The sequence below is a fragment of the Lichenostomus cassidix genome, chromosome 17, assembly GCF_008360975.1.
Source record: "Lichenostomus cassidix isolate B80296 chromosome 17, HeHo_3.0, whole genome shotgun sequence".
Taxonomy (NCBI): domain Eukaryota; kingdom Metazoa; phylum Chordata; class Aves; order Passeriformes; family Meliphagidae; genus Lichenostomus; species Lichenostomus cassidix.
The window spans coordinates 10,554,887-10,582,373 of record NC_139497.1 but is presented as its reverse complement, the minus strand read 5'-3'; the positions used below and the strand labels follow the sequence as shown (position 1 = coordinate 10,582,373).

Sequence of the window (27,487 nt, the reverse complement as noted above, 5' to 3'; positions counted from 1 at the left end):
GAGATCAAGGGCAGCACTAAAATGCAGAATTAGTGAGGCAACATCAACAGAGAGGAGGACAGGGACAAGATACAGATAGAACTGGATGATCCCAAGTTACAGAAATAGGAAGAAATTCAACAGTACAAACAAAGTCATCCTCTACTCAAGGGTGAAGAAAAAAGTGCTCTCGCTCCTAGTTCACCACATGAGAATGACGGGGAAAGATCCGCTTTGCTCATTCCAGAACTCTGGACTAAAGACTGCAATCCCAAACATGCAGGAGCCTGGCTGTCACATGCTGTCCACTGCCTGTCCCCCAAGACTGCTGGCACAGAATCATAGCACCATGGAATGTCCTAGAAATAAAATGGATCATCCAACTCTTGGCCCTGCCCAGGACATGCCAACAATCCCATCCTGTGCATCCCTGGGAGTGTTGTTCAAATGCTCCTGGAGCTCTGGCAGCCTTGGGGCCATGACTATCCCTGGGGAGCCTGGGCAGTGCCCAGCACCCTCTGGGGGAAGAACCTTTCCCTGATATCCAGCCTGACCCTCTCCTGACACAGCTCCAGCCATTCCCTCAGGTCCTGTCCCTGGTCACAAAGAGCAAAGACTGGTGCTGTCCCTCTGCTGTCCCTTGTGAGGAAGCTGCAGACTGTCAAGGCACCTAAATCAGTGCTGCACTGTGGTGGCCTCACTGATGCTTCCACCAGGATCTGGCACAAGGATTATTCCCCCCAGAACACTGGCTATACCAACATGAGCTCCTGGCAGAGCTGAGCTCAGAGCATGCAACACAGCATCCATTCCCTATCTTCCCTCTTCTGGGGCAAGATGCACGACAACACATTCCACTGAAAATGATGCATGGATTTGTCATGCACCAGAGAGAAAACATAACGGAGTTTAACTCCTGCACTGAGCTCTGTGGACTGCATCAGATTTGTTTGGAAGGTGCACAATACATCACACATGCTGCAAGAACATAACAGTGTGTGCTTAATACATCTCTGTCACTGTGCTGTGGGGCTGAGCTATCGCACAACGCTCCCTTCCTGACGAGGGGGACCATTGCTCAGCATCCTCCAAGCAGGGTATGCATGGCATCTGTGGCGAGGGAAGGGCAAACCACAGGGCCCTGCAATTCAGCGCTGGTCCAACAAAGCAAAGAATCTTTATCCCTAAACCATATGAATTGCTATGGCCTGAAAAGGCATTAATGAGCTTTGCCTGCACGGGATATGCAACTACTCAGCTCCATAACACACGTGCTGAGTGCTGAATTCTGCCATTCCTCCCCTCCCAGCTTTCATCCAGAGCTTCTGGTGAGCCAAAGGCAGGACAGCTGAACAGCTCTGCTTTGTGGCTTGTCCTACCAAGCCCTACTCAGGGTTAAAGACTCCTGCCTCCCAACTGTGAGGAGAGATTAATCCCAGCTTATCTACAGGCACCCCTGTTCCTGCTTATAGCAACAGCAATCCTGGATGGAAGCCTGTAAGCCTGGGCACTGCTGCACCCAGCAGCCAAGGTATTGCTGCCAGCACTGCTCATTCTCCTGATTGTGCTGGGCTCCCTGACTGCCTGTGGGAACACCTAAATCACCAACACTGCACCAAACCAGAACTAACAACCTCTGAGCCTCAGGTCACCGAGTCTCACCATCAAGGCAACTGGCTGACTCAGGTAGGATAAGATGATTGTACACTGAATATTTGGGAACAAGGAGATACAAAGAATGCATAGAGTCACTTCAGGATATAGAACACGAAGCTCAAAGAGTACTTAAAGCTGGACTCAACAAAGCACAGGACATTCTTAACAATACCAGGGTATTTGAAGATTTACTGTACTTGGTTCTGCCAAAGCTGCCCATTTTGGAAACAACCTGCTTTGTTCTGGGAAAGTAGCCAGCTCCAGAGGGAGGGAAGGCTGTGACTACCACCTGTTTTTCCTGCAGAAACACATGAATTTTAAGAGCTGGAGGAAAAACGCCATGCTACATAACTGAAGTATAAAGAGTGCCATCCTTCCTTCCAGCACAACTAGACTGGGGAGTAATACACATGCAGGCTTTGTCTGCACCTGTACCTTTGTCACCTACCATGTGTGAAGTGCATAAAAACAGGAGACAGCAAGTTGTTTTAGCAGGAAGATACAAATGGTTATTTGGGGACAGCACAACAAATACTCTTGCCCCAGCACAGCACTGAAGACAGCTGTGACATGTGTGCTTCATGTCATCTCCATTATCTCCAACGAGACACGTGGACCAAGCCTTGTGCTGGGGAAATCAGGGTGCTCTGACACTGGTTCTACATGGGCTGCATAAACCAGCTCTGCTTCGTTTTTATAGTCAGATTTTCTGTGAGGAAGGTGGGTGGAAAACCAGCACACATGAAATGCTGCCAGCAAACTCACAGTAGTTTCCAGGATGGACGTGTCTAAGCATCCTCCACACTTTGAAAATACTACATAATGCATGAATGCTTTCTCTGGCTTTACACACACTCCTCAGAGGCACAAGTGTGGCTGTTTTGGGAACACACTGGGCCAAACCTGCTACGTGTCTGTTTTTTCTCAGATTCTATACAATCTGTCCATTCCTCCTTCTATCCATCAGTCATTTGCAAAAGGACTCACTTGAAACCTTACTGTGGAATAACCAGCTTCATGCCCACACTGGATGCAGCAGACCAAGTCCTGCTAAAGCACAAGGTGAACTCACACCTGAGAACCGTTGTTCCGTTGGGATACAGAGAATGCAAACGTACCGTGCATATCCAGACAGGTCATCTGTCCTCACCCATAAGGGTTCCTTATTTGCCTTTCAATCCTTCCATTACAGACCAAGTAACAAGTCCAAAACATCCTCAAATCCCTGAGTAATTCACTGGTGGTTGGACCTGCTCACAAGAGGAGACTTTCATGCAATTTTAAAGATGAGCATGCTCTCTGGGAACAAAAATTCATCAGGGCCTGAGGTTACTGTTGCTCTGCTCCCAGGGTGAACACAAAAAACACAAAAGGACTTGTTAGCCTCACAATTCCTAAAATTGTTAGCATTCACGTTCATTTAATATTGAAGACAGCAGTAGCCTAAAGCTTTTTGGCTCCTGGTTCTAATGTGCTGTGATAAGTTGTTCAAGTGTATTTCTTGCTGCAAGAAAGGCTATGGGTTATATTATTAATTGTGAAAATGAAGATTAATCGGCTGTATGATATCAATTGAATTTGGGTTAGTGATGGTTAGATTTCCATGTGCTTGTTTTGGGCTCATTAAACATACATATCCCCCCTAGCCCACGTCCCTGAATGTGGAATCAATGGCCAAGCAGGTTTAATTCCTGCTGTTGTCTTGTTTTCCACCTGACAAAATGGATGCAGCAGGATAACTCCCTACTCCATAAAATACAGGACATGCTCCATGTCCCCCACTTCTCTAGCAAGACTGATGATGACAGGCTTAGATGCACTTAATTCTTAATGCAGCACCTCCAAAAAATATGACCTAGATAGAGTCCCATTCCAGTACAGGCTGGCTCCTGACCTGTCTGATGACCACAAGGATTCACAGCAAGAGGAGATAAAAGTAGGGCAGGGGGAAGAGAAAGCAGGAATGGGTTTACTTTCCCAACTGGTAATTCAGCCTGTAGCTGGTGTCATTCCAGACCTGTATTTCCATACCATGGAGGATACCACAGAACAGCTCCAGCAGCAGCTCGTCCTGCCACAGTGCTGGTGTTACTCAGCACCACAGTCTTCCTGAAATTACTAACTATGCTCAGTGTGGAAAAAACCAACCAGGTAAATAAAACCCCAGCCCCTCAATCAATGACTCTGCAGTGACTAAAACTGCCCCTGAGGGGAACATGTCTCCCCAAAGCAGAGTCCTCAGCAGGGCAGCCCAAATGCCTGTCTGCAGTCACTGGTCTGGCACCCACAGGGTGAGAGGAGACAGCCTCAAGTAGTGCCAGGGGAGGTTTAGGTTGAATATTGGGGAATATTTCTTCTCTAAAAGGGCTGTCCAGCTCTGTCACCATTCTATGGGGGAATGGGCACACTGAACATAAACAAGTTTTCCTTGAAAACAGAAGATAAGCTGGGTACAATTAAAAATGGAGAAACTGAGCAAATTAGGTACAAATTCAGGAACAGCATAAAAGTCACTATTGTTTAATAAGAATTCAAGAACTCAAAAAGGGCTGAAATGTTCTTTTAGCAGCATTGAAAACATAAAAAGAGGTGTGTCAGGCAGCGAGGAGCCTAAATACAGGGAAAGAACTGGAAGAAGAGTGTGTCTCCCACAGGCACAGCCAGGCAGTGGCTTCCCAGGCTGGCTTACGTAAGGCGGAAGAGGCAGCATCGTGTGCCACCTCGTGTTGTCTCTGGGATCCACATTTTGCATCAGTGACGTTTTGTCCTCAGGTTCCCCCCCCACTGCAGCAGGAGGAAGGGTTCTTATTCTCTTTCTGTTCTCACTGAGCCAAATTTAGCACCGGTCATTGTGACAGAGTAGCTACCAGACGTGCACAGGGATGAATGGAATAACCAAGATGTCCTAGCTCTGTCACCTCACCTTGCTCTGTGGCCTGATTTTATGTGAGGAGTGCAGGAATGGTTTCCAAGGAAATGCTGCAGCAGCCACACCATGGCCTATGGCCCCAAATGTCCATGGTCACCTCCCCTTGCTGTGCAATTTGGGTGACACACAGCAGAACTCCCAGTGCTGTCTAGTGAAGCAACAAACACAATGGCCTTGTGACAGAAGGTGTAGGCAGGTGGGGGTTGGGCTGCTCTACCAAGTAACAAACAATAAAAAGGAAAAAGCAAGTGGCCTCAAGTTGCACCAGGGGAGGTTTAGGTTGGGTATTAGGGAAAATGTCTTCATAAAAAGGGCAGTCAGACATTGGAACAGGCTGCCCTGGCAGTGGTAGAGCCACCATCCCTGGAAGTGATCGAAAAACATGTGGATGTGGTACTTGGGGACATGGTCTGGTGGTGGCTTTGGCAGCGCTGGGTTAACAGTTGGACTTGACGATCTTGGAGGGCTTTTCCAAACCTAATGATTCCGTGATTCTGTGATCTGTCAAGGGTCACCAAGTCACAGTGCAGCAACACACATGCTGTGCACAACAGAGCGAGCAGCAGCAGACAATGCACCACATGCTCACTTGGACATTCACTGACATAGCATATTAAACATGGTAATCCCAAAATGATGGGCATCTGACAAGCATGGATGAAAGGATCTTCCCAAGCCATAATAACAAGCACTGTAAAACTGCCTCATTGTTGCAAGCTCTGATTCCCACCACATATTGTTGAGTCCACAGGTACTGTGTTTCCCAGCCCGAATTATTTATTAAGGCTGAAACTTTACCCAAACCTGGATTCTCTGACATATGAATGTGAGTATTTCTTTAAATTGGGTCTTTGGCTCAATTTAAAACTCAAAAAAACTAAAACTCAAGCCTGGAGACCTCCTATAGGGATAAAAATTGAGCATAGGAAGAGCAAACCTTTCCACTCCAGGGCTGAAGTAACCCCTTTGCAGCTCATCTGTGTCACAGAGGTGCCACTTGAACAAACAGACTCTGTTTCTACCTGAGGTGCAGAGAAAAACCTTACTAACCCTAAAATAGCACTCTTAGTCAGTGTGATCAAAGTACTGAGACATGATGCTGCCTGGTGCTTTTCTTTTGGGATCTCTGCCTCTAGCCAGGAAGCTTCCATGGGTATTTTAAAGCCCTTTCTTTAAAGAAGTGTTATTTTCTGAAAGGATTTTGGTCTCAGTACAGATATGAATGCGCAGGAACTGGCCAGCTGCATGAAGAGGTCACTTGATTTGCTAAACCAGAATCTAGAGATAAGTATTTTTTTTTAATATTTTAGCAACTCCTCTTTTGTCAGGGTCTGATATTTCTGAGGTCCTGTTAAGCTAATTCTGCAGCCTGACAGTGCCAACAGCTTCCCACCAGGGCACTGTGGTCCCACTGGATGGACTAATACTTATTAGTCTAATACCTGTTGCTGGAACTAGGAGCTCTGGCCATCCCTCCACCACTACCATACTGCTGCTGCCGCCTTTAAGATCTCTCTAAGATCTCACATGCTTCTCAGAGCCAGTACAATGCAGACTAACCCAGAGGCAGATATGGCAGAAGACAGCTGTCTCAGTTGCAGAATCCTAGACTGGTTTGGGTTGGATGGGATCTTAAAGCTCATCTCATTCCATGCCTCTGCCACAGGCAGGGACACCTTTCACTGGACCAGGCTGCTCCAAGCCCTGTCCAACCTGTTTTTCTGCTGAAAAGTGCTGAAATTTGTGAGCTGCTCACATGGAATCCCAGCAAATGCTAAAACTGCTGTAAGGGCAAGAGATGATGAAGCAGCCAGATCTTGTGCTGTGAGTTTGAAAGAACTCTGCCAACTCTTGATTCTTTTAAGTATCCTCCCATTACTGAAGCAGTACAAACAAAAGTATGGAAAACCATCTGACAGCACAGCCCACACAGCCCAGTCCCTTGAGTAGGGACATCAAGAGGATTACTGAAGGCATGAGGTGACTAACTAGTCCCTGAGGAGAGGAATGAGGTGAATGCTGTGGAAACAGCACTGCTTTGTGTGCATTGGGGTATTTCAATGCTCTCCAAGGAAAACATGTTGAACACGGCTACAGAACTTGAATCTTGGTCTGAGAAATGCTTGTCAAAAAGCCTGTGCATGAATATTTCATAATTGATTCCAATTTCCAAACAAAGCTGCCTGTAAATAATCTTTTTTCAATACATTCTGAGGCTGACTTTTTTTGCTTGCACTCCACTGCAATGACGGCCTTGTCATGGGGATTCACAGAACATGGATTAGTGTTCACTGTGCTACAGGTGTACTGGTTTTGTGGGGCTAAACCTGCCAATGCCATTCCAAGCAGCCAAGCACAGTCACGGCACTGAACAGACACAGAGCACAGGAATCAACCACTATTTCAATCCAGAAATACACTGAGGAGTTCAGAAGTGCTCAAAGGGAACAAAGACAGCCGTGTTGTTGGTATGACTTTCTGCTGTCATAAGACACACAATACACAGGAGTGCAACAGCCAGAAGGAGAAGAGCCAACTTGTGCACTGAGAAGCTGAGAGAGGCAAAATATCCCCTTCCAGCACATTATCTACAATCCCTTCAGCATGCGCTGTCTCCAGGTGTACTGCTCAGCCCCACCTGTGCTGCCCTCCCCAGTCACGTGCCTGCAGGAACCACACCCTTTCACAGGGATCCCCAGGTGCATGCTTTATGTCAGGTGATGCCATTCAAAGCAACATTTCATCCAAAGGATCCCTAAATGCTACTGGCTAGGTCCTTCGACCTGGCCACATGCCACAGCTGGGGCTGCCCAACATTTATGTGACACCCAAAGCAGTTAGAAAAGACAGCTCAGTGACATACAGTTCGTAGTTTTGGTCTTCAGTCTCTTGCTGCACTGACAGCTCCTCCAGTGTTGCATCAATATCCAGCTGATTCGTCTCCAGCTGCCGTAGCAATGTCTCCCTCTGACGAAAGGAAAACAAGCTGGGTTTGAGCAGAAGGGTCACTGTAACAGATCTCTGTGCACTGAGATCCTGTGTCACCACTACCACAGCAACGCATTCAAGAGGAGCCCTGGCCCTGCTTATGGTGTCCATGTGAACAAAAAGTAGATAATCCATAAAGTTGGTGTGTAAGAAGTCCCTTGTTCTGTGAACTGTTCTCAGCCATAAATCAATGTGTTATTTCAGACACCACATCATCAGTTACATCTGGAGAAGAGATTTAGCTCCTGCAGAGATCACCTGTGTAACCCATTCACTCAGGCCTCTGATTTTCCCTCTGCTAAAACAGCGCCTCTGGGAGCAGGACCCAGATGATGCAAAGCCTCCCAATATTTTTTTTTTCCTCTGCTGTTAGAGTAGATGAGTGAGCACAATCTGACAACTCAGTGACATTTCAGAAGTCCTTGCCCCTCTGCCTCCAGTTGCTGTTCCACAGATAGGGGACAGACACCCCAGTTAATTTCAGATGGGCAATAAAGTGAGTTGACTGCACTAATGTAACCCAGAGCAGCCCCACTCAGTCCTTCCCTTCCCACATTTCCACCACAACTCAAACAAAAACCTCAGCTGAGGGGAAGTGCTGGCTTAACAGACTCCCTCCCGACATCCAGGTGGCAGCAAGGAGAGCTCAATAACCACAGGTACAGCCAGCTCCCTTACTGGGCTGTGGCTCTGCAGGGCTGACACAGCATCCACTCCTGCAGAAACATCATTCCTGATCCCCTGGACAAGACTAGAGCTGTCAGTGGTGTAAATCCTGCCCTGGAGCCCCATCCGTTCTGCTCAGGCACACCTAGCTGGCACACAGCCGGGCACTGGCCATGCCAATCAGGTCACCTCCTGAATTCTGGAGTCAAAAGCCACAATGTTCAGTGCCTGAGGGCATCGGTCCTCCCATTCCCACTGCCTACGCACTGGGTGGCACAAGAGCAGGGAAAGCTTATGTTGAGCTGGGCTGGTGACTCCACACCCTGCACAGCTCCCATTACAGCACGTCTGTGGTGCCACCAGCTGCATCACTGCCTAGGCAGGAGGAGATGGAAGAAAAACCTCAGGCTTCCTCCAAAGTGCCAAGATTTTTGCTTTGGTAACTGCCTTACCCTCCAAGGACATTCAAGCTTTACTCTGACAAGTATTTTTGAAGGCTAGCATCAATAACCATGGTGAATTCGTAATTCCTTGTTTAACAACACTTAAACTCACCACAGAAAGATCCCATCAGATCAAAAAGCCCAAAAGGAAATCTACTACATAATTCCCAGAATAAAATCCATCTGAGAAGACACACATTTGCATGAAGTGATGGTGCTCAATCTCTACATGCACATGCTGCTGGCATTAGGGTTTCATATATGTGACAACTTTGAAGCTATAAAGACACTGCAAAGATTTGAAGAGCAATTAACTCATTTGGCTCATACAAACCACACCAAGTGCTGTGTCACGGGAGAATGGTCAGGGTACTGTCTGAGCCCTCCATGGAGCAGCTGATTTATATAAAATTCTACCATGACTGAAATCAGCAAAAGAGGTAATTATTAAGTAATTTTTATTTTGTACTACAAGCATAGGTGATTTGTCACAATTGATAACCCTAATTTACTGAAGACACAGCCTTTCTTGAAATTTAAGGGCTTCTGTGATAATTTAAGCTAATTTACTGCTTCCAAGGCATATAGAGTCTTCATGGTTACCTTTGCCGTTGGGTTAAGAGCTTAGAGCAATCTCTGTTTTCTTTGCTGAGTAATTTTTATTCATTATATTCAAGTGCTCTCTGCAGATGGAAACTTGACTTTAATTAACCTGTATGCATGGAATTATGAAGTCATTACTTAACGCCAATTCCTTTATTGTGGTTTACAGACAAGAAGGATTCAGCAAAATATGCTTTTCATATTTAAAGTTGCTACATTAATCAGAAGTATTAATAAAGAATTCAGAATTCAAATTCTAGATTTTAGAATTCAAGATTCAAGAAAATCAAGATTTCAGAAGTAGTACATGTCATCCTTTTAAATTATTCATGCAGTATAAGCAAAAATGCTACAAAAAAGGGCAAGTCTGCTGCTTCTTTGTCCCCAGTTTCCTAAGACAGGTGAAATACATGCTGAGTAAATTAGCTGAACAGAGACAGAAGGGCTCCTGCTCTCCAGTGCTTACCTTAGGCTCTTTGATAATGACTTCTATTAAACAAGTGGTGTGCCTTGCCTCTCACTTTGGCTCTGAGACACACACCAGTTTTTTTAATTTGAATTTTCATGGATCACAAAAAATCAAGAGAACAGATTTAATTAAGAGAGAGTTGCAATTAATTTTGCACAAATTCATCACCACTAACAAACTTCCAAATACTTAAAAAAATACACTCTATTTTACCATGCTGGTAATTAAAATATTAAAGAAACAGCTTATTTTTAGCAATGACCCAAAAGAAAGGAATAAATCATGTGTTACAAACCAATGCTTTGGCTGAAAGCCACTTTCAAAGGCTTCCTGGGAAAAGGCAGTTTCAGCTGTCTGCAGAATCCTGTCTCCTCCCAGTGCAGCATCCAGAGGCCTGGGTAACCTAATCCCATTTCTGGCCACCAGCAATACCTACAGCTAAAATGCATCCTCAGGTTTGCCAATCCTGCCCCTGGAAAAGAACTGATAAATAATTGAAGAGCCCAGGCTGCCAGAGAGAACATGCTCTGTACTGGGGGTAGGGATTTCAGCCCCTGCTTTCTCCATGGAAGATGCATAACTAAACTGAGCCACTGAAAACCACACAATGACACCAACCCTGCTGAGAGACAGCCTGGGACCCTGGATACAGCTCGACCACTCTGCCCTGGAAAGCTATGGAGGGCAGGCTGAGGGACACAGAAAGCTTTGATGCTGACTAAATACTATGTGCATTTCATACCTGGCAGCGTCCCTCTCCTTTAATCCTGCTCTGCTCCAAAGGAAAAAAAAACTCCTTTCTGGAGCCTGGTACTGGCAAGGATCTCTGAAGAGATAAGCAGAACCTTTAGGAATTAAGTAAACCTGTGATTTTCCTACAAATTTCATCTCATGCTGCATTGGATGTTAATCAGGGTCAGCCCTGGTCCCTTTGCACTCCAACATAAGGTTCCCAGTGAGTGTCCGGGAGCAGCAAAGCATCCCAAGGCAGGTACTGTGGAGCAGTACGAGGCACTGGTCAAACCTGCAGCACAAGTGCAAGGGCCACTGGACAAACTAATGCAGCCCATCTTGGCTGAAACTGGATATCAAGTAAAGCTCCAAAACCTGGGTGGAAGCAACTGAAAGCCTCCAAATGTGCAGTGTCTCCATGGGGATCCTCTGGTGGGATTTTTGCCAGAACGCACCCCAAAACACCTGCCTGCAGTCCCCGTATCAGCACGGAACTGCAGGAATTAGTTTGGGCATTGCTGTTTTAAAGGCAAAGCCAGGCAGCTCTCCTGGAATGACAGGCACAGGACAACCTCAGCTCCCACCTTCTGTGCTGAAGTACTAAGAAGAGAGCACACCTATTTACCAGCATAGTTTACATGTACCCATCCAAATCTCCCCTTGCACATTTTGGGAACTAAATTGTAAAGAGAAATCTTCTCGCGTTTGTCTCTGCTGCGTTGAATTATTTAATTACATGAAAGCCACAGGATGAGAGAGCAATCATGTGGCACCTGCACCTTCTGGGCTACTCTCAGTGGCACCCTGAGCCCACTGAGCAGACATGTGGGCTGGTCACCCCATTCCCTTACCTCTCCTAAATGACCACCACTGGAACCTCTAAACAACTAAAGGTTATATGAGATTTATTTTTTTCTATTACCCTAAAGACCAAGATTTGTCCAAGATGTTCCCAGGTTTTGCAGACAATTACTTGATCAAAGTGTCCTAACAGCTTTCAGTCTCAGATTAGTAGATCATGTTTACTTGTACATGGCACATTCAGATGAAAGGTCCCCTAAGACTCACATCCTAAAGCTGCTTCCAAGCAAATCCAATACTGCAAATGCTTTGAAATTTCTTGCTTGTAACTTTGGCAAGGGAAAATCCTGCCATGCTGTGACTATTAACAGTATCGCCATGAAAAGCTTTCAGAAACAACTCTGGCAGAAAGGCTGTGCTGATGGCTTTGTCTCTTACCAACATCTATTGGAGAAAAAAAGGACAAATCTATAAAACCAATAAAAGTAACCTGGGAACTAATTCTGCAGGATTTTCCCCAGACACCCCTTTGTCATGGGAGTGGAGGTTATAACCACAAACATTTCACCAGCAACATGCTGGCAGATTTCAATCTTCTCCATTGAGAAGCATGTTGGATTTACAGCTCAGATTTCTACAACTTTGTCCTCAAAAAATTATTGTTTGACTTGTTTCACTAGGGTTTTATACATTCAGTTCTCTTAGCCTGGTTCTTTCTAGTCTACCCTGAGGACCTGGTAACATCCACTAATATATCTCAGCTCCTTCTGAACTAGCAGTTCTCTGGGGATTATTTGTATAAAAATACACACAGACACTTCAATTACTGGTGAAAGATAATCAGCTGCCTGGGTTTTTCCCATTTGATAGAAGACAATGACACAACATTGTATGTGCCCTCAGAAAGCATAAGCTATTGATCCCAAAGGACCCGAGCAGGATCACCCCAAAAGGTGATTTTCTAAAGGCTCACAGATGAGAATCCCACCCTTTGCAGCCTTTGCCTTTCCCTCAGCCCTCCCAAGAATCCTCAGTTATGAAGAAAATATGAGATTGGATTAATGTGAACAGGATCCAAGCACATGGATCTCATATTCAATACCCTTTACACCATTAGGGCAAAGATTTTCAGCAAATACAGGTTCCTGAACTGCTCAGATAATGGCCGAATCTCTTCTCATCTGAGTTTTAATTAACAAACGAAATCCAACATTTAACAAATGTGTGTATGTTACATTTTTCACTAGGTAACTGCACCACTGGATGTCATTTTCATGCCAGTGAAAATAGAGCCTTTCTCCAGAGGTCAGCATTGGGAAACTCAGCACAGCAGACCTCTTGCAACCACACACATGTTGAAGTCACAGGCACCAATTTTCTGACATTATTTTGTCATACCAACTCTAATGAAAACAAAAATCTACTCAAGATCCTTTAACAGCAAATGAAACCCCAAATACCAAATTCCTGCCTTAGAGATGAAGCAAATCCAATCTGTCCCATGCACTCAGCACACCAGGATAACATCCCTGACCTACCTGCAGCTGCAAGAAGGGGATGTTGAAGAACTTGTGCAAGTACTTGAGACCAAAGCTGTTCTTCATGGAAGACTCAGCATAGCGGAAATAGGAGGAGCCAGGAGGCCTGTGCCAAGCAGAGAAAACAACACTGTACCCAGCACACCCTGCACAGGGCTGAATTACACACCATGAGCCACTCCATAAGCTAGCCCCCCACCTCCAAATGTAGCCCAGTGGGTCATTCTGCTTAGACTTGTTATTTCGTGTACAGTCAAAATTCACACTGAAGGGTAGCAGAAGGTGGTTGTTGGTGTGTGACAGTGTCATGTGTCTGGCAGGCTAAGAAACACTCTGTCAGGATACTGGGATGCTGGTTTCCTAATCTGGGGATTCACAGCTTTACAAATTGCTCATTTCGTAGTGAATGTTTAGTTTTAAAACTACAATCAGATTGACAAAAATCATGTATAGAAATTAATTTGTAAAGAAATAATTTCATCATGGATAAAGTCTTAAAACTGACATTATTTCTTTGTGCCTGACACAGGCATAAACAGGTAAGAGATGAGGAAATTGAAAAAAGTACCTTAAAAACATAAAACTACATAAAAAGGTACAATCTACTGCATCTTGACTAACAAATACTCTTTTATACTACATAACAGAGCACCTCATATCTCTGCATAAGGGAAATGCTTGTCTGGCTGCTGAGGGAGGTGTGACTTGGCTGTGCCCAGCAAGTGCTGTGTGAGGATGTTCAGAGGTGGAGCAGTAACACAGCTGCACTGGCTGGCTCTCTTGTAGCTGAATTACTTGGAGCAGAGAACAGTTATGCCACAGGGAGAGGGTTCTTTCACAAGAGAAGGACTATCCAGAAAGAAGATGACTTGTTGGGAACAGCACTTCTGAAAGGCACATGCTGCCAGGCACTCCCTGTTTCCAGGGACACGGCAAATGATCTGCTCTGAGATCAAAGGGCCCATGGTGTCAGCAGACTGCTTGTGAGACACTGGGAGCTCTGGGAGCCAAAGGCAGGCATGGGGCAGAGGATGCACATGACATGAATGTGAAGTACGGCAGTGACACAGTTATCTACGAGTGATGTCCGGGAGCTGAGGCCTGCTGCCCTGCCCAGTGACCCCTCTCACCTGTTCAGGTTGTCAATAAGGTCCCGCACGTCACTGGGCAGGATGACCCGGTGCTCCCCCATGTCTCGGTAATTCCCAAGCACACACACTGGAACATGGGTCGGCACTTTAGGAAGCTCCCTCAGAATATAGTTAAATGTCCTTCATCAGAGGGGAGAGAGAGAGAGAGGCAGATGAGTGGGAACATCCATCTGTTAGCAGTTTCATGCACGAATCACAGAGAAAAGAAAAACAAGAATTTTTTTTCCAAAATCCTTCCAAGTCTGTGGCTTCTTTACCCTGTCAGAGAAATACATTAATCCTCAATATGTTTGGATGATTCTTTATTCAAAAACAACTTCAAAAGTTCAATAATTCACTTTCACCAAAACCCTCACATCTCCTACAGCAATGTTGCCCTCAGTCCTGCAAAACCGTGGAGGGTGAGCAGAAGGAAAGGATTCCCTCCCTCCAGCTGTCCACAGGCTCACTTACCACACCAAACCTGAACACCACCAGCCTAAATATAAAGCAAGAGGTCTCACCCCTTCCTCTTCCCACTCTGGTTTCCTTATCTCTCTCATCCTCCTCAGATGGGCAAAATGAACAGTTCATTACTTCTGCACATTAATGCAGCCTGGGGGCTCTAAATAATCTTTACTAATACCAATTCCTTGGGAATTTCTCACTAGCATTCTCCTTTCCCTTGTGTTCTGGGGAGCAGGGGTTTGTAAGATGCACTTTGCACCTATGATAGCACTAATTATCAAGCCTCAGCCAGCAGCGTATCAGCAAGTGCAGCACACAACCCACTGGGACACTGCTTGTTTGGAACAAGCCCAAGAGAGGAGTGTATTAAAAGCCATCTCCCAAGATAAAGCTTTTATTTTAAGGGATACAAGCTTGCTTCAACTCATTAGGCTGGTTATCAGCTCCCAAATCCAACTGGGAATCTGGAAGTAATTTGTTTTGCTTGAACAAGGAAGAATCACGCAGCATCACTGAAGGTCTCTTACCACTGCTTGGTGATGTCAAACATCATCACTACACCGTTACAGTTCTTATAGACATCCAGGAACTCTGCATCCAGAGCCATTTCTGACTCTGCCTGAGGAAAGAAAAGCAAAGCACCAGTAAATAACTGGATTCAACCTCAGGCTGGTACAGAACACAATGGATACACTACTAAATAGGCAAACTTCCTAAACTGACGGCTACTGTAAGGAGTACCCGTGGATTCCACACTACTATCACTGAAATAAGATACCTGGTGGTTCCAAGCTTCCATTTCCCAAAGGAGGAGGATGAGAAGCACCTAACAGTCTCAACAGCACATGCTAAAACCCACCCCTGTCCCTTTCCCCTGTGCTCCCAAATCCTGAGTTGGCAAGAGAACTCCATTTCAATTACAAGGTGGAAGACAGAGGACACAGCTCCCATTCCATCTTTTTTGGCTGTACTCCTAATGCTTCTGGTGTCCAAAATCAGGAGGCAGTTTCTCCCATGGAGGGCTGACAGGATTTATTAGTACCCAGCTGGGTTTTCATCATTTGGACACTGCATGCTGCAAAGTCCACATAGTACTGGTCCCAACTCGATCTCCATGGCTCCTGCTGGAATTTGGTGCCTCTGGAACAACTCTCACTCATTTCCCAGGAGTGAAAAATGCACCCATGTTTGCAAAGGAAGAAGCAGCTGTAGCAACTGTTCTCATAAAGGCTTTTCCCATGGGAGAATATTTTAAGGAAAAATCTGCTCATCTGACTGCACAGTCTGAGCAGAGCAACACCAGTGAGAGTGTAACAGCCCAGCTCTGAGGAGCCACCAGAGCAAGGCATCAAGTCACTTCTTCAGACCCCACAAGGCCCTGACAAAAGGACTTTTTGCCTCTGTCCATGGGCAGACAGGTACAAGGCTGCAGTGCAAAAATCTGGGGGACAGTCATTCCCAGTGACAGAATGGTAAACAGCAGAGAAGCTGTGGTGAGGGCAGGAGCAGGGCTGAAAGGCACAAAGCAAAGAGCACAGAGAATCAGGGGTCCCACTGCCCCTCACCCACCTGCCAGGCCAGTCTTAGAGCAGAAACAAATACAGAACTTGCTCCCCATGGACCAAAGGTGGGCAACAGGCCTCCCCTAGAGAGGCAGACTTCTGCATTCCAGATGACTCACCTCCTGAGGGTCATTCTCCAGTTTCAAACCATCTCCTCGTTTTTTGCATTTTCCTTAAAAAGAATTGTTAAAAAACGAAAGTATTACACTGGGCAGAGAACTGCAGGATGGGGTCCGTACAGGAACACAGAAGTTTGAACACGACCTTAAAGCAGATCCTACTTCTACTGTAAGCCTGGCGAGTGAGGAGGGGTAGGATAGGCATGCCTTGCTAAAGAATCCCAGCTAGTCTATTCAAAAATGAACAGTAAAGAAATCCAAAGACAGAACTTATGCAAGAAGAAATCCAAGAGAAATCAAATAAACCGTGGGAAAGGGGCTGTGTAAATGGAGAGACAGCCTACATGTGCTCCAAAGGCCAGAGCCAGAGGGTCAGGTATGGGCATCATCAGTGAAGGTGCAATAAGGAAATCCTCCAGAAGCATCACCAAAAGCACACAAAAATAAGCCACAGTATAGGTACAACTCTGATGAAGCTCCTGGAAAAGTGCAAGAAGCAACGTGCTTAACACCTGTAGAAGACACTAGAAAACCACTCGAGACTTGCCCTGCAGTCCCACAGCCATGGTCCCACCTGAAGGAATCTACAGGTTTCTCTCCAACTCATTTGCTTCCACTAAGGCAGTTAAAGGGCAGCCCCTGAGGCTTCTCTCTTCCCTTACAGCTTAGGGAAGCACTTGATAAGTTCTGACATTTTAAAGTACTGGCATTTAACTCAGCAACCCCAGAAATGGAGTGAGTGTTTTTAAACTTTGGCCTCCCTGAAAACTTTGTGTCAAATCAATTACACACTAATTGTGTTTCTAAATCTTACAGCTGGAGTCTCAGCAGGGAGGTGTATCTGTACCTACAGTTACCAGACTGACCATCAGCTGACATGATTTTCTGGAGTAGATGGCTCTAAGGATTGCCAGGAGTCCCAGCATCTTCTGTCACCCACTGCCCAGGAGGTTTAGTGCAGACACTCCATGAAAAAATCTGGCCACTTATTTAAGCTGCATGTTCTGAGTTTCCAGAATTTTATCAGTGGTAAGCACTGCACAAAGAATGACCCTGCAAGATCAGGAGTGATGTTCTACAGATACCAAGTATCTCCCACATGTTATTGACAGCAGTTAAGAACTGCATTTCTGAAATAACTTTGTCCTGTATTTTCCTAGTCTACATAATGACAAGTTAACTAAATTATACTGGAACAGTCTTGGAATTCTTTCTCATCATTTCGAGAAATTTCCTGTGTTGCTGACAACAGAAGGTGTTGACAACTCAGATGCACGTCCAAAACCCCTCCCATTGACTTTGTAAAAGACTCTCTAACACTGAGGGCCAAAATAGCTTCCACCAACTCTTAACTCTGCTGAATCATGTGTGGAATTCAGGGTTCTGCCAGATGCTGCATGTGAAACAGTGTTTGTTTTTCCTGCACACAGCTCAAGGATAAATACTAAGAAAATACAGTTATTCAGAAAACCTTTAATGCTACAGGTTACAGCAGGAGATTCTGGTGGGTGCTTCTGTGCATCACTGCAAAATGTTTGCCCCACTCATGTCACCTTACTGCTGACATCTGAAAGTAGCAGAAATATTAATCCTGATCCCTCCTCATTCAGGCAATGTGTTTCTCTGAGGGATCCAAGTATGAGCTTTGATTCTGAAGAACCACAGCTGAAGGTGTGGGATGTCTAGGCCATGCATGTGTTTTCCCACTTCAATTCAATTCATTTCAAGTGAGTGACATTTACGTGGCTTCTCCGAATACCAAAACATCGCTATTTCTGCAGTCACTGCTAAATTATGCTTGGCATGACCTAAATTTCCATGTATCAAAAGAGAAGCCCAAGCAACCACAAATACTCTCCACCATTCCATCCATCCTGTGCAATCAGAGTGTCTGTCTAACCTTGCCACATTTACAGTCAATGCTTTGAGACAGAATACACAACCTACACACCTCTCCCTGCTTGTGGTTTTCTGTGAGTATCCAGAGGAATTAGAAATATTCTCACACGCTTCTCCATCAGTGCTGCAAAGGAGGTAATCTCAAAGCAGTCATAAAGCTGAAAAGCGCATGTGTGTACAGATTCATACACAGGCTCTATTTTTGGAACCCAAACTGCAGGATGAACCAGACAAAGACAAGATGTATGCAGTGAAAAGATGTAATTCAGCCTGTAAAGGCAAGGGCACAGTGAAGATTGTGTCGCTGTATGCATGAGGTCCAGATTTTGAGGTTGTACTGATGTGTAATGTGGGAGCCTCAATCAGAAAACAGGTATTTGTGCTGCAGTGGCTCAGGTCCTCTCCCTAGAACGACTGCTCCTCATTTACAGGCATAAGAGAGTGCAACAATGGCACCAAACACCTTTGGCCGCAGTGCCCCGAAGTGTACAGAACAGCTCCTACTGGACACTGGGGTCGTGATCACCACTTGAGTCTCTGCGTCAATATGTACCATTGGTTTTGCTGCAGGATAGAAGGATTCAGTACAGCTTGCCAACAAACGCTGTCCACCATGCAAGGGAGCTTCTTCCCTTCACCAGTCAAAAAAACATGTCTGGAACATTTGGATTCCTCATGTTATCTAACTTAGGACATCTGAAAACAACAAAAAGATGAATTCTGACCTGTCCTTGCAGCACGCCTTTGGGAAGCAGAGGGGTGAAGGGGCAGCAAGAAGGAAAGGAATCTTCAATACAAGGAGAAGAGTTTGTCTATTTTGGGGGCAACAGAAAAAAATATGTTTTGATCCCTTCAGCCATGAGTTGGAAAATATATGGGAACCAAAGTGGCAGAAGTTACAAGACACGAATTCACAACTGTTCCTGAATCCCCTGCATTCAAGCAGCTTCTCTGCATTCAGGATCTGTCACAGCTTTATGACCTGCAGCAGTTACACAACTTGCTGCAAAGCCAGAAAGATGAGTCAAGATTGTGACTTTTGCTGAGAGAGATCTTTCCTGTGTTCTGTCAGTTCCAAGAGCAGCAAAGGAGACATTATTTACTACACATGCCACACAAAATCCAATACATTCCACAGCTGGAGTCAAGCTCGACTTGGGAAAATTTTAACAAATGGCAGCTTTCCAGACATGAGCCCAGCTCCCTGAGCAGGCCCAAGGAGAATGCAGCAGGGAAGTCTGGACTCCAGAGAGTCTGCACTTTCAAAAAAAGAATCCCAAAGAGTCAAGAACAAGCCAAGAAAAGCAGCACAGTCTGGCAGCTGCCATTCTCCACTGCCTCACCACACTAACCAACCTCACAGCTTTTAAGCTTTCACAACAAACATCCCTCCCTACATTTCCAAATCATCATCTGGATGCTAAATAACCAATACCAAGCTAAGTCACCAGCCAGGCAGGACCGGGATGCCTCTGCATCCCAGAGGGTTCTGGAGAGAAAACCCACACTGTGGAACCATTAAGGACTGAGAGCACACTTCTGGGGAGCACCAGGAAAAACGCCACTCAGGAAAATCACTGTTAACTTCAGCCCAGAAATGTACATGAAATTTTCAGGGTGCAACTCCTGCAATCCCCCCCAGCCCCATTGTGACCGCAAAGCAGCAGCACTGCTCAGCAGGGGAGAGTCCAAAGCTGCTTTATATGACTGAAGTTGAAAACTGCAGTTCATGGATGCATCTGTTAGTCAAGCTATAACCCACATCAGGGTTTCAACACAGTTCCCAACATCTTCATTAAATAGTGGTCTCCTAATTTCCTCTAAAAAGGAAATGGGGAAACACTGTCAAAAGAATTTAGCCTGGAAAACTTTAGGTTGAAATGCATGTTCAGAACATGCATTTTTTGATAGCTTCAAATCCAGTCTGATAAATGCAGCATTCTGCCCAACTCTAAATATGCGCACTACCCAGGATCTGGAAGACAAGGAAAAAAAAGGAGGATCAGGCCTTGTCAGCGCTAGACTACAGCAGCACTGGGTACTTTACAACTGCAAGTCTACAGTCTAGTGTGAGTCTCACCCAAAGCATCACGCAGGAGGATTTTTTGTCCTAAGCATACAGAAGGAAAACAAAAATGTCACGAGGTAACATCAGGAAGAAAGTTAGGTATGAGCAAGCTCTTAATGGTTAACATGAGCATTTTCCTAAAGTTGTGCTTATCAGGAATCCACAATGCTATGGCAATAGGAAAGGATTTGATTTCATTAACATCATGATGATCTGATTTTTACACTGCATTGACTGAGCAAAACTAATTGCAAAAAAACACATATCTGTGTCCATAAGTATGGGTCTTAACAGAATGAGTTTTATTTCAAAAGAATATAAAGTGAAGGGAAGAGAGTCCTTTGAGATTTCCAACACAGGCTCTGCTGTCAGAAATGAAAGCATGACCAGAAGAGCTGTTATCAACATCTGCACATAGCACATTCCGTCCCCTCTGCCAAAAAAAATGACAAGTCTTTAGTTGAGAAGATGACTCTGCTCAGAGAATGTATTCACAGAAATAAATGCTGGAATCAAATGATACCCAAATTAAATATATATCTATTCATACCAAAGCTGCAAGGCAGCAAGAACACAGATGTTTTGCTGAGATTCCAGCCCTCCACTTGTTATCCCACAATCCGAAAGCCAAACTGTAATCAGACTGACTTCAGCAGTAACTCTGGCCTAAGCAAGGTTTTGTCTACACTGTGAAAACTAGGGCTTAAAACACTAAGAAGATAAAGTGCCCATTTTTCATTTAAAGTTCCTGGCTCAAGTTTACTCTGAAGGCTCCATTAGGCATCTGAACTAGAGCTGCTATGTCTAATTGCCTTTTTATTTTTCCTATTTTGAACACAATTCAGCTAACATGAAAAATGACACTTCTCCCTTTCCTACTCCCTATTATACTTTTTCTCTTAGTTTTGGGTGTAACACAAATGTAAGTCGCACAGGTGATGCCTCTGAGATGCTGATCTGCTGAGGAATGCCTGAGAGCACCGATTCCAGCCAAGGCTGAAGGAAAGGCAGCATCAGACAAACCATCAAAGTTTGAGTTTCAATGACTGTGGTCAACAGATTTGACAGACAGAGACACCAAACAAGGAGGACAACCCACAGAGCAAGAGCTGCTCACCTGAACAGCTGCTTTCCTGACCATATTCACATGCTAAACCAGGAGCCTGGCTGGTACTAAATGCCTCCTAAAAGCCAAAAAACTTCTGCATTTGGGGTTACAGAATGGGCTGTTGAGATTTACATCTCAGCCCCAAGCCCTTCCAGAAACTGATCCCACTGCATCCAGACTGTGTCTTCACAAACAGTTTGGGGTTTGGTTTTGCTCTTTATAAAATAGAAGTTGATACCCTGATGAAAATTGAAAACTAAAAAAACATGTATTTTTTTATATCAAAAAACTTTCCTTGGCTAAGCATTTAGAAAAGGTTTTGGAATAGACATATTGCACTTTCTGTCCTAGTGAATTTAAGTAATTGGCTTCTCTTTCGTCCTTCCCTCCTGCACATTACCCACTGCAGCTACAGTTTTACCAATTTAACAACAGCATGCCTTCACAAAAACAGCTCAACAAAAACTTTCATAACCAGAACAAAGAACTCAGAACCTGTCAAAACATACAGGAAACTATAAAGCAGAGAAGGTGAAGTTTATGCTAAAACTCAGAGAATAGTAATGCATGGAGCAGTGGGCACTTCATCTGTCGTGAGCACATGGAAAAACTGCATCTGAACATTGGGTTTGATGTGAGGTTCAGATTCCAGATAATGGGTTCTAGCATAGGAAAGAAGAGGTAAGTCTCCTCATTCTTTCAGGAATTGATAGAGTAAGTACAGACATTTTTTTAAAGTAGAAGTAAGCAGGTATTTCTGAATTCCATGGAAGTTTTCAATTAAAATAGAGAAAGAACATTGAATCTCCATTAGAAAGTTATAAATCTTACCTTTGTCAACTACATCCCAGACTTCAACTTTCACAATATCATCAGTGGCTGGAAGTACAATAGAACACAAAGGGTTAGAGGGTTTCAGAAAAACATCCATCACTCAGAGAGCCCAACGCAAAGCAAACGTGGAGGAATGTCAAAGCACAGGAATGTCAAACGAAAAGCAAATCCTGTGCAAGAAGAAAACCTAACCACAATAAGAAGGCGGTGAACTGTTGAAGGTCCAAGCTGTCCACCAAAATCATGCTATCAAAAAAACTTCATAAACACTCTTAAGTCACATAAATGATGGCTGGATTTCCTTGCTGGTTCATGTCAGGTTTGAAGCATGTTAGAAGTATTTTATGTAGTAAAAATACTTTATTATGTTGTAATTTCGCAACATACAGAGGTTTACAAAGGCTTTCAAGAAAGATAAAAATCTAATTTTGAGGATAAAGCCTGGTTGATAAGCAAGGCAAAAAACTGGAAAAAGGAATACGCATGTTTAAGGAAGATTAACCGTACTAATGACATTTCCATGTAAATGTGACAGCCAGTGCACACAGTCCTGTAGCTACAGAAACCCATTCTCTCTGCACATTTCCAGGTGCCATTTTCTGAAAAATAAGGTCTCACTAGCAATTTTGCTTCCTATCGAGCTGCACCATCAATGAATTATAAGCAGCAACATATATTTGAGTTGCTAAAATCTGAAGCAAGACATGCACAAGCTAGCTGCACTGACTGGCACTGCTGGTAACCACAGACAGCCACTTCAATTTCGGGTGGCATGAGTGATGAGCAGTTCTGGTTCAATGTTTCCAGAGAATCCAAATAAGCAGTCTAATTTTCGGGAATTTGTTCCAAGAAACAGCTGCTTTTTGGAATTGTTATAGTTTTGAAGCAAAAGCTTGTACTTGGAGCAGGTCTGAGCACAAAGCAATAGAATAAAAAGACAATGTCTCAGAGTAGAAAATAATCTCATAGGATGGCATGAGAGTTTATCTAAGCATCATTATCAAACCAGGAAGTATTTTCTGCACAGAACTCACTCTTGGCTTAATTAAATGTTTCAAAATATTGTAAAGACAGATTATGAATAAAGGAAAACTTTGATCCTTTGCTTCTAGAGAAAGATCCTTTTTTCCATTTATGCATAAAGCAAAATCAGTCTCTGTTTTCCTCACAGTAATTCCTGCTTATCTTCCTCTGTGCCAGATGGGCCGGGGGCACTGGATGAACAGAAGACTCCCCTTGGATCAACCCAGGCAGTGCCTTGCTGTACTGAAAGCACACAGGAATACAGCACCTGCAGCCCAAAACCTTCTGCTCAAACCACTACACTCCCTGAATTACCTGTGTTCCTGAATATTTCTATAGATAATCAAACCAGGTAGGCTAAAGTCCAACCTATCAATCATTCACCCAGCTCCTCCCCACAGGCACTGGCACTGCAGGAGCTCTCCCTGTGTCCCCTACTGGGACAGAGATCAGCTATGGGAGGTCTGCCCCCCAGATTCCTGCCCTGAAACTGGCAAGGCAATCCCCATGCCTTTCCACAATCAAGGCTTGCTGTAAAAGGGTAGGAGATATTTGCCTTCCCCAAGTTTTGCATGAGCTTGGGAGGAACCCAGGAGGCTGCCTGTTCTTTCCAGAAGTGCCGTGTGAAGCAGTGCATCAGGAATAGCAGTTCAGAGAAGTGAGTCCATGGGGTGACAGGCAGTGTTCTCCCAGGAGGCAACCTGGAGCCTAGCACTGGCACTTTGCCCCTGAGCTCTCCACCTCATTCCCAGGAGCCAAACACACCCTCAGTTAGGATGTGTTGGCCTGCTGAGTGGTTCCCACAGAACTGACACCCTGCTGAGCAGCAGCAGTCCCAGGCAGCTGGGGAGCTGAACCCCCTGACCCCCACAGACTTGCACTACACCCCTTCTGGCTAAGGGGAAGGGCAGAATTTCTCAAAGAAAATGACTGCACGAGACCCAAGAAAACTGTATTTCCACATGCTCCTGCTAGCTCACAGCCAGGAAGTTTTTCCTTTTCATCACTACTGTCATTCCTGATTATCCCGATCATGCAAGAGGATAATTGCTTTAGTGCTGCTGTGTTGGCTTTGGTGTGTGACTCATACCTAGCAGCATCTCACCTGAAGGAGCTCCTTGGCAGCAAAAAGAATGCCAATTTATCCTTGCAACTCCCTAACTAGGATTAGCACAAACCACAGATCAAAGCACCCCAAAGTTCTGTCCTGAGCGGCTATTTGACCAGGTACTCCATGGCCAGTGGCACACTGAACACTACTTTCCCAGAAAATGGTGGAGAGCCATGACACGGCTCAAACTGCAAGAAGGCTCATTTTAAAATAAGAATCATAACATTGTGGGTGGGCTCATCACCAGGAACTCACAGGCCCTCAGACATTTTTTACCCTCATTCAATGACAGGACTCACTTCATAAGTTCTGGGTCACAAATCCTACAGCGCAAAGCAACTCTGCCATCCTTTATTCCCATCCCTAAGGCATTCACAAGATTTGAGCACCACTATTTGCCGATTTTTATTTCAGAATCCCTTTTGGAGGCTGCCAAACAGAGAATAAAACTGGTGAATAGTATAATCAAACTACATGTTCCTTAGGGTCAGGAATGGCAATTCCTTACTTGGACACAAAATTACAAATACCCATCACAACCAGCACAGAAGAACAACTTTTTTCACTCTGAATAAGAAGTAACTAAAATTCCACTACCTTTACTAATTCCTGCAGTATAATATTTCTGAAGGTGCTACATTTCACATCTAAAATGTAATTCTTCTAAGACCAGGCAATGTAAGAATTCTTCAATATTTGACACTGATTTAATTAACATCTGTAAATATTTGCTGCCAACTGCCACATAACGTTTATTCAAGGTAGCTTGAGAGCATGAACACAGGAAAAACAAACTTTATTTTTCCTCTACACATTAACTTGGCCAACAGTGCAGGATTTAGACCCGAACCAAGTACTCTGAGGGCCCACATCACCAGTCTTGGATGGAAACTTCTCACAGCAGGAAAAAGACCTTACAATGTCCTTTAAAATGGGGGTTACTTTTTGAAATATATTTTAAGAAGTAACATGAAAAATTTCCTATATTGCTGGAAATTATTACTAAGACAATAGTACAGAGTTTTAAAATGTAGAAGAAGCACAAATGGAAGGCACAATTTCTCACACAGCCTTGCAGGTAGCTAGACAAGGTCAGCAACACTTCACCTTGAGAAAAGTCTGTTAATGTATGTACACACTGCCATCAGCTCTGGCCAGGAAGTTCTGCAGAAATGCAGTACGCCAGCGTTAGAAGTGGGCACTACAAATAACTTATACACCTGTGGGTCTTAGCACACAGCAAAGCCAGCCTCAGGTGTAGGGGTTTTCTACCACAGGATTGCATCAGCATTGAAAAAGCAGTGTCTGACCCTCAGCTAAAGAAAAGAAATGCAGACACAGAGATGACTGGATCTTCCTCCAAACACCTTTTTGCATGTACATATTTTGTACCTGTTCACGGATACAGTTAGATATGAACAAGCCTCTTAGAATTAAATACCAGACTCCCAGGCTGTATCTACCACGAGTGTTGTGTTACCTGCACTCATCAGAGAGGAAACCCAACTCTGATACTTTAACCCATGATGCTGCAGAAACCCACAATTAACACTCAGTGCATTCTTCTTCTCAGGGTATCTAGGAAAGAGGAACTTCTTATTCTAAGTCTGTTCAGGCTGAAGCATTCAAGTTTGATTTTGGAGATAGTTTCTATCATTCAACTTGTAAGCTCTGTATTCATTCCTCAGTAACTGATGTGCTGATATCCTGACAGAGAGGAAGAGGAGTGAGAGAAAGGACGCCACAGCTAACATACACCATGCAAGAAGTTTGGCTGCAGATGGGAAACACCACTGTGACCATGGCAGATCTGCTGGTGAATACATCCTGCAGCTTCGTGAGCATTACCAAGAAACTTGAGCATCATGGTATCCGTTGGTAATCCAGATTTGGTGGTGAATCAGACACAGAACTCAACTGGGTGCTCACTGCACTGCACAGGGTATTCTCCCATCTGGGAGCAGTTATGCAGTACCTGATTCAACAGAAGGTCAGAGTGAGGCAGATGGACAATGTCAGATAATGACAAGCAACTGCTTGCTGTTTGACCTTTTTTATACAGCCTACTCAGTCTTACAGAGTGCTTTCATACTGAATCAGTTCATCCCACAAAGCTGTGGCATTCTTGATCAGCAACCTGAAAGCTGGACTTAATGCACTATTGAATCACAGCTGTGAGGCCACTTCAGCGCCTGCAGTGTCTTCTCCAGGTGGGATGCAGGGCTTTCACAACCACATGCAACCAGGAAAATAAATATTAAAAATCATGTCTGATCACTCAGACTGCACTAAAAACTTAAAAAAGGCATTGGTACTTCTGTGCTTCAGTAAGTCAGCCTAGTGCTAACAGCACTACATTAATTTTTGAAACATCATCTTCCCCAGTTACCAGATGCTCTTTATGCTCTCATCAGTGAAATCCAGTTTGCACCATGTATCTACTTCTAGGCAACACAGTAACACCCAAAGCAGAGTCAGCCTCATAGACAGATTTATACAATAAGCCCTTTTCATTAGCATGTCAAGCATATTACACATATTTCAAATACTTTAGACCACCTATTAAACACTTCCCTTGAACTGCAGCTTCCACAGACATATTCTTTAGCACTTATAACATAGATCTTCTGACAAAATTAAAAACATGACTGAGAAACTATGAATAATAAATTAGAAAGAGTGATGAGAGACCATTTTGTCTCCCAAGCAGACAGAGAAGAAAGAAGCAAATGAGGCTGCAGTGGAATTTTCTCCCCCAAGGCAGTGTCCTGTGACTGTCACCCGCTCCACCCTCTTCCATCTTACTTTTATAATTCCAGTGGATGCTGGTGACTTGGATCTCCTGAGTTGGAATATATTCCTCAATAAATTTCTTTCCCTGCAGTCGGTGCCAGAGTGTGGTTTTCCCAGTGTTCCTGTCCCCTCGGATGACAATTTTCACTGGAGAAAAGAGCAAGCAGACAAATAAAGTGATTAAACACAACTTGAAGAATGCTGTGAAAAGCATGAAGTTAACATGCATGCATTTTGGCAAGCATTTTTCAGATGTAATTAATCCTCCCATACTACACAGGCATGAAGGGGTTCATTAGAAAACATGAGCCTCAGTCGTTAAAATCAGTGTTCATTCAGTAACTCACAGCAACTCAGCAGAAAGAACCAACAGCAAGGTTGAATCTTCACAATCTGCACGATTCCAGCCAGCTGAGCCTCTGCTCTGTGATGGATACACTTGACCCCTTAAGCAAACCAGCAGTAGTTTGGTTCAGGCTTTAAAGAAAACAAAGGCCTGAGCCATAGCTGGACCAAGAGCTCCTCTAGGAAAGACAGAGAGGAGCAGCGCACAGCCAGCATTGGTGCA

At 44.5% G+C, this 27,487-nt stretch overlaps 1 protein-coding gene across 5 annotated transcripts in view; it reads right to left on the bottom strand.

The window, feature by feature from the left end:
* The window catches only part of RABL6 (RAB, member RAS oncogene family like 6), a 55,128-nt gene that overhangs the window by 20,285 nt on the left and 7,356 nt on the right, over nucleotides 1-27,487 (bottom strand). For all 5 annotated transcript variants that reach the window (XM_085076541.1, XM_085076537.1, XM_085076540.1 and 2 more), the window contains 7 exons: nucleotides 26,932-27,066; nucleotides 21,990-22,037; nucleotides 16,084-16,136; nucleotides 14,930-15,021; nucleotides 13,935-14,075; nucleotides 12,805-12,910; nucleotides 7,428-7,531 (listed from right to left, as the gene is read on the bottom strand). In XM_085076541.1, coding sequence (XP_084932667.1) covers nucleotides 7,428-7,531; nucleotides 12,805-12,910; nucleotides 13,935-14,075; nucleotides 14,930-15,021; nucleotides 16,084-16,136; nucleotides 21,990-22,037; nucleotides 26,932-27,066 — 679 coding nt within the window. The remainder of the gene's footprint in view (nucleotides 1-7,427; nucleotides 7,532-12,804; nucleotides 12,911-13,934; nucleotides 14,076-14,929; nucleotides 15,022-16,083; nucleotides 16,137-21,989; nucleotides 22,038-26,931; nucleotides 27,067-27,487) is intronic.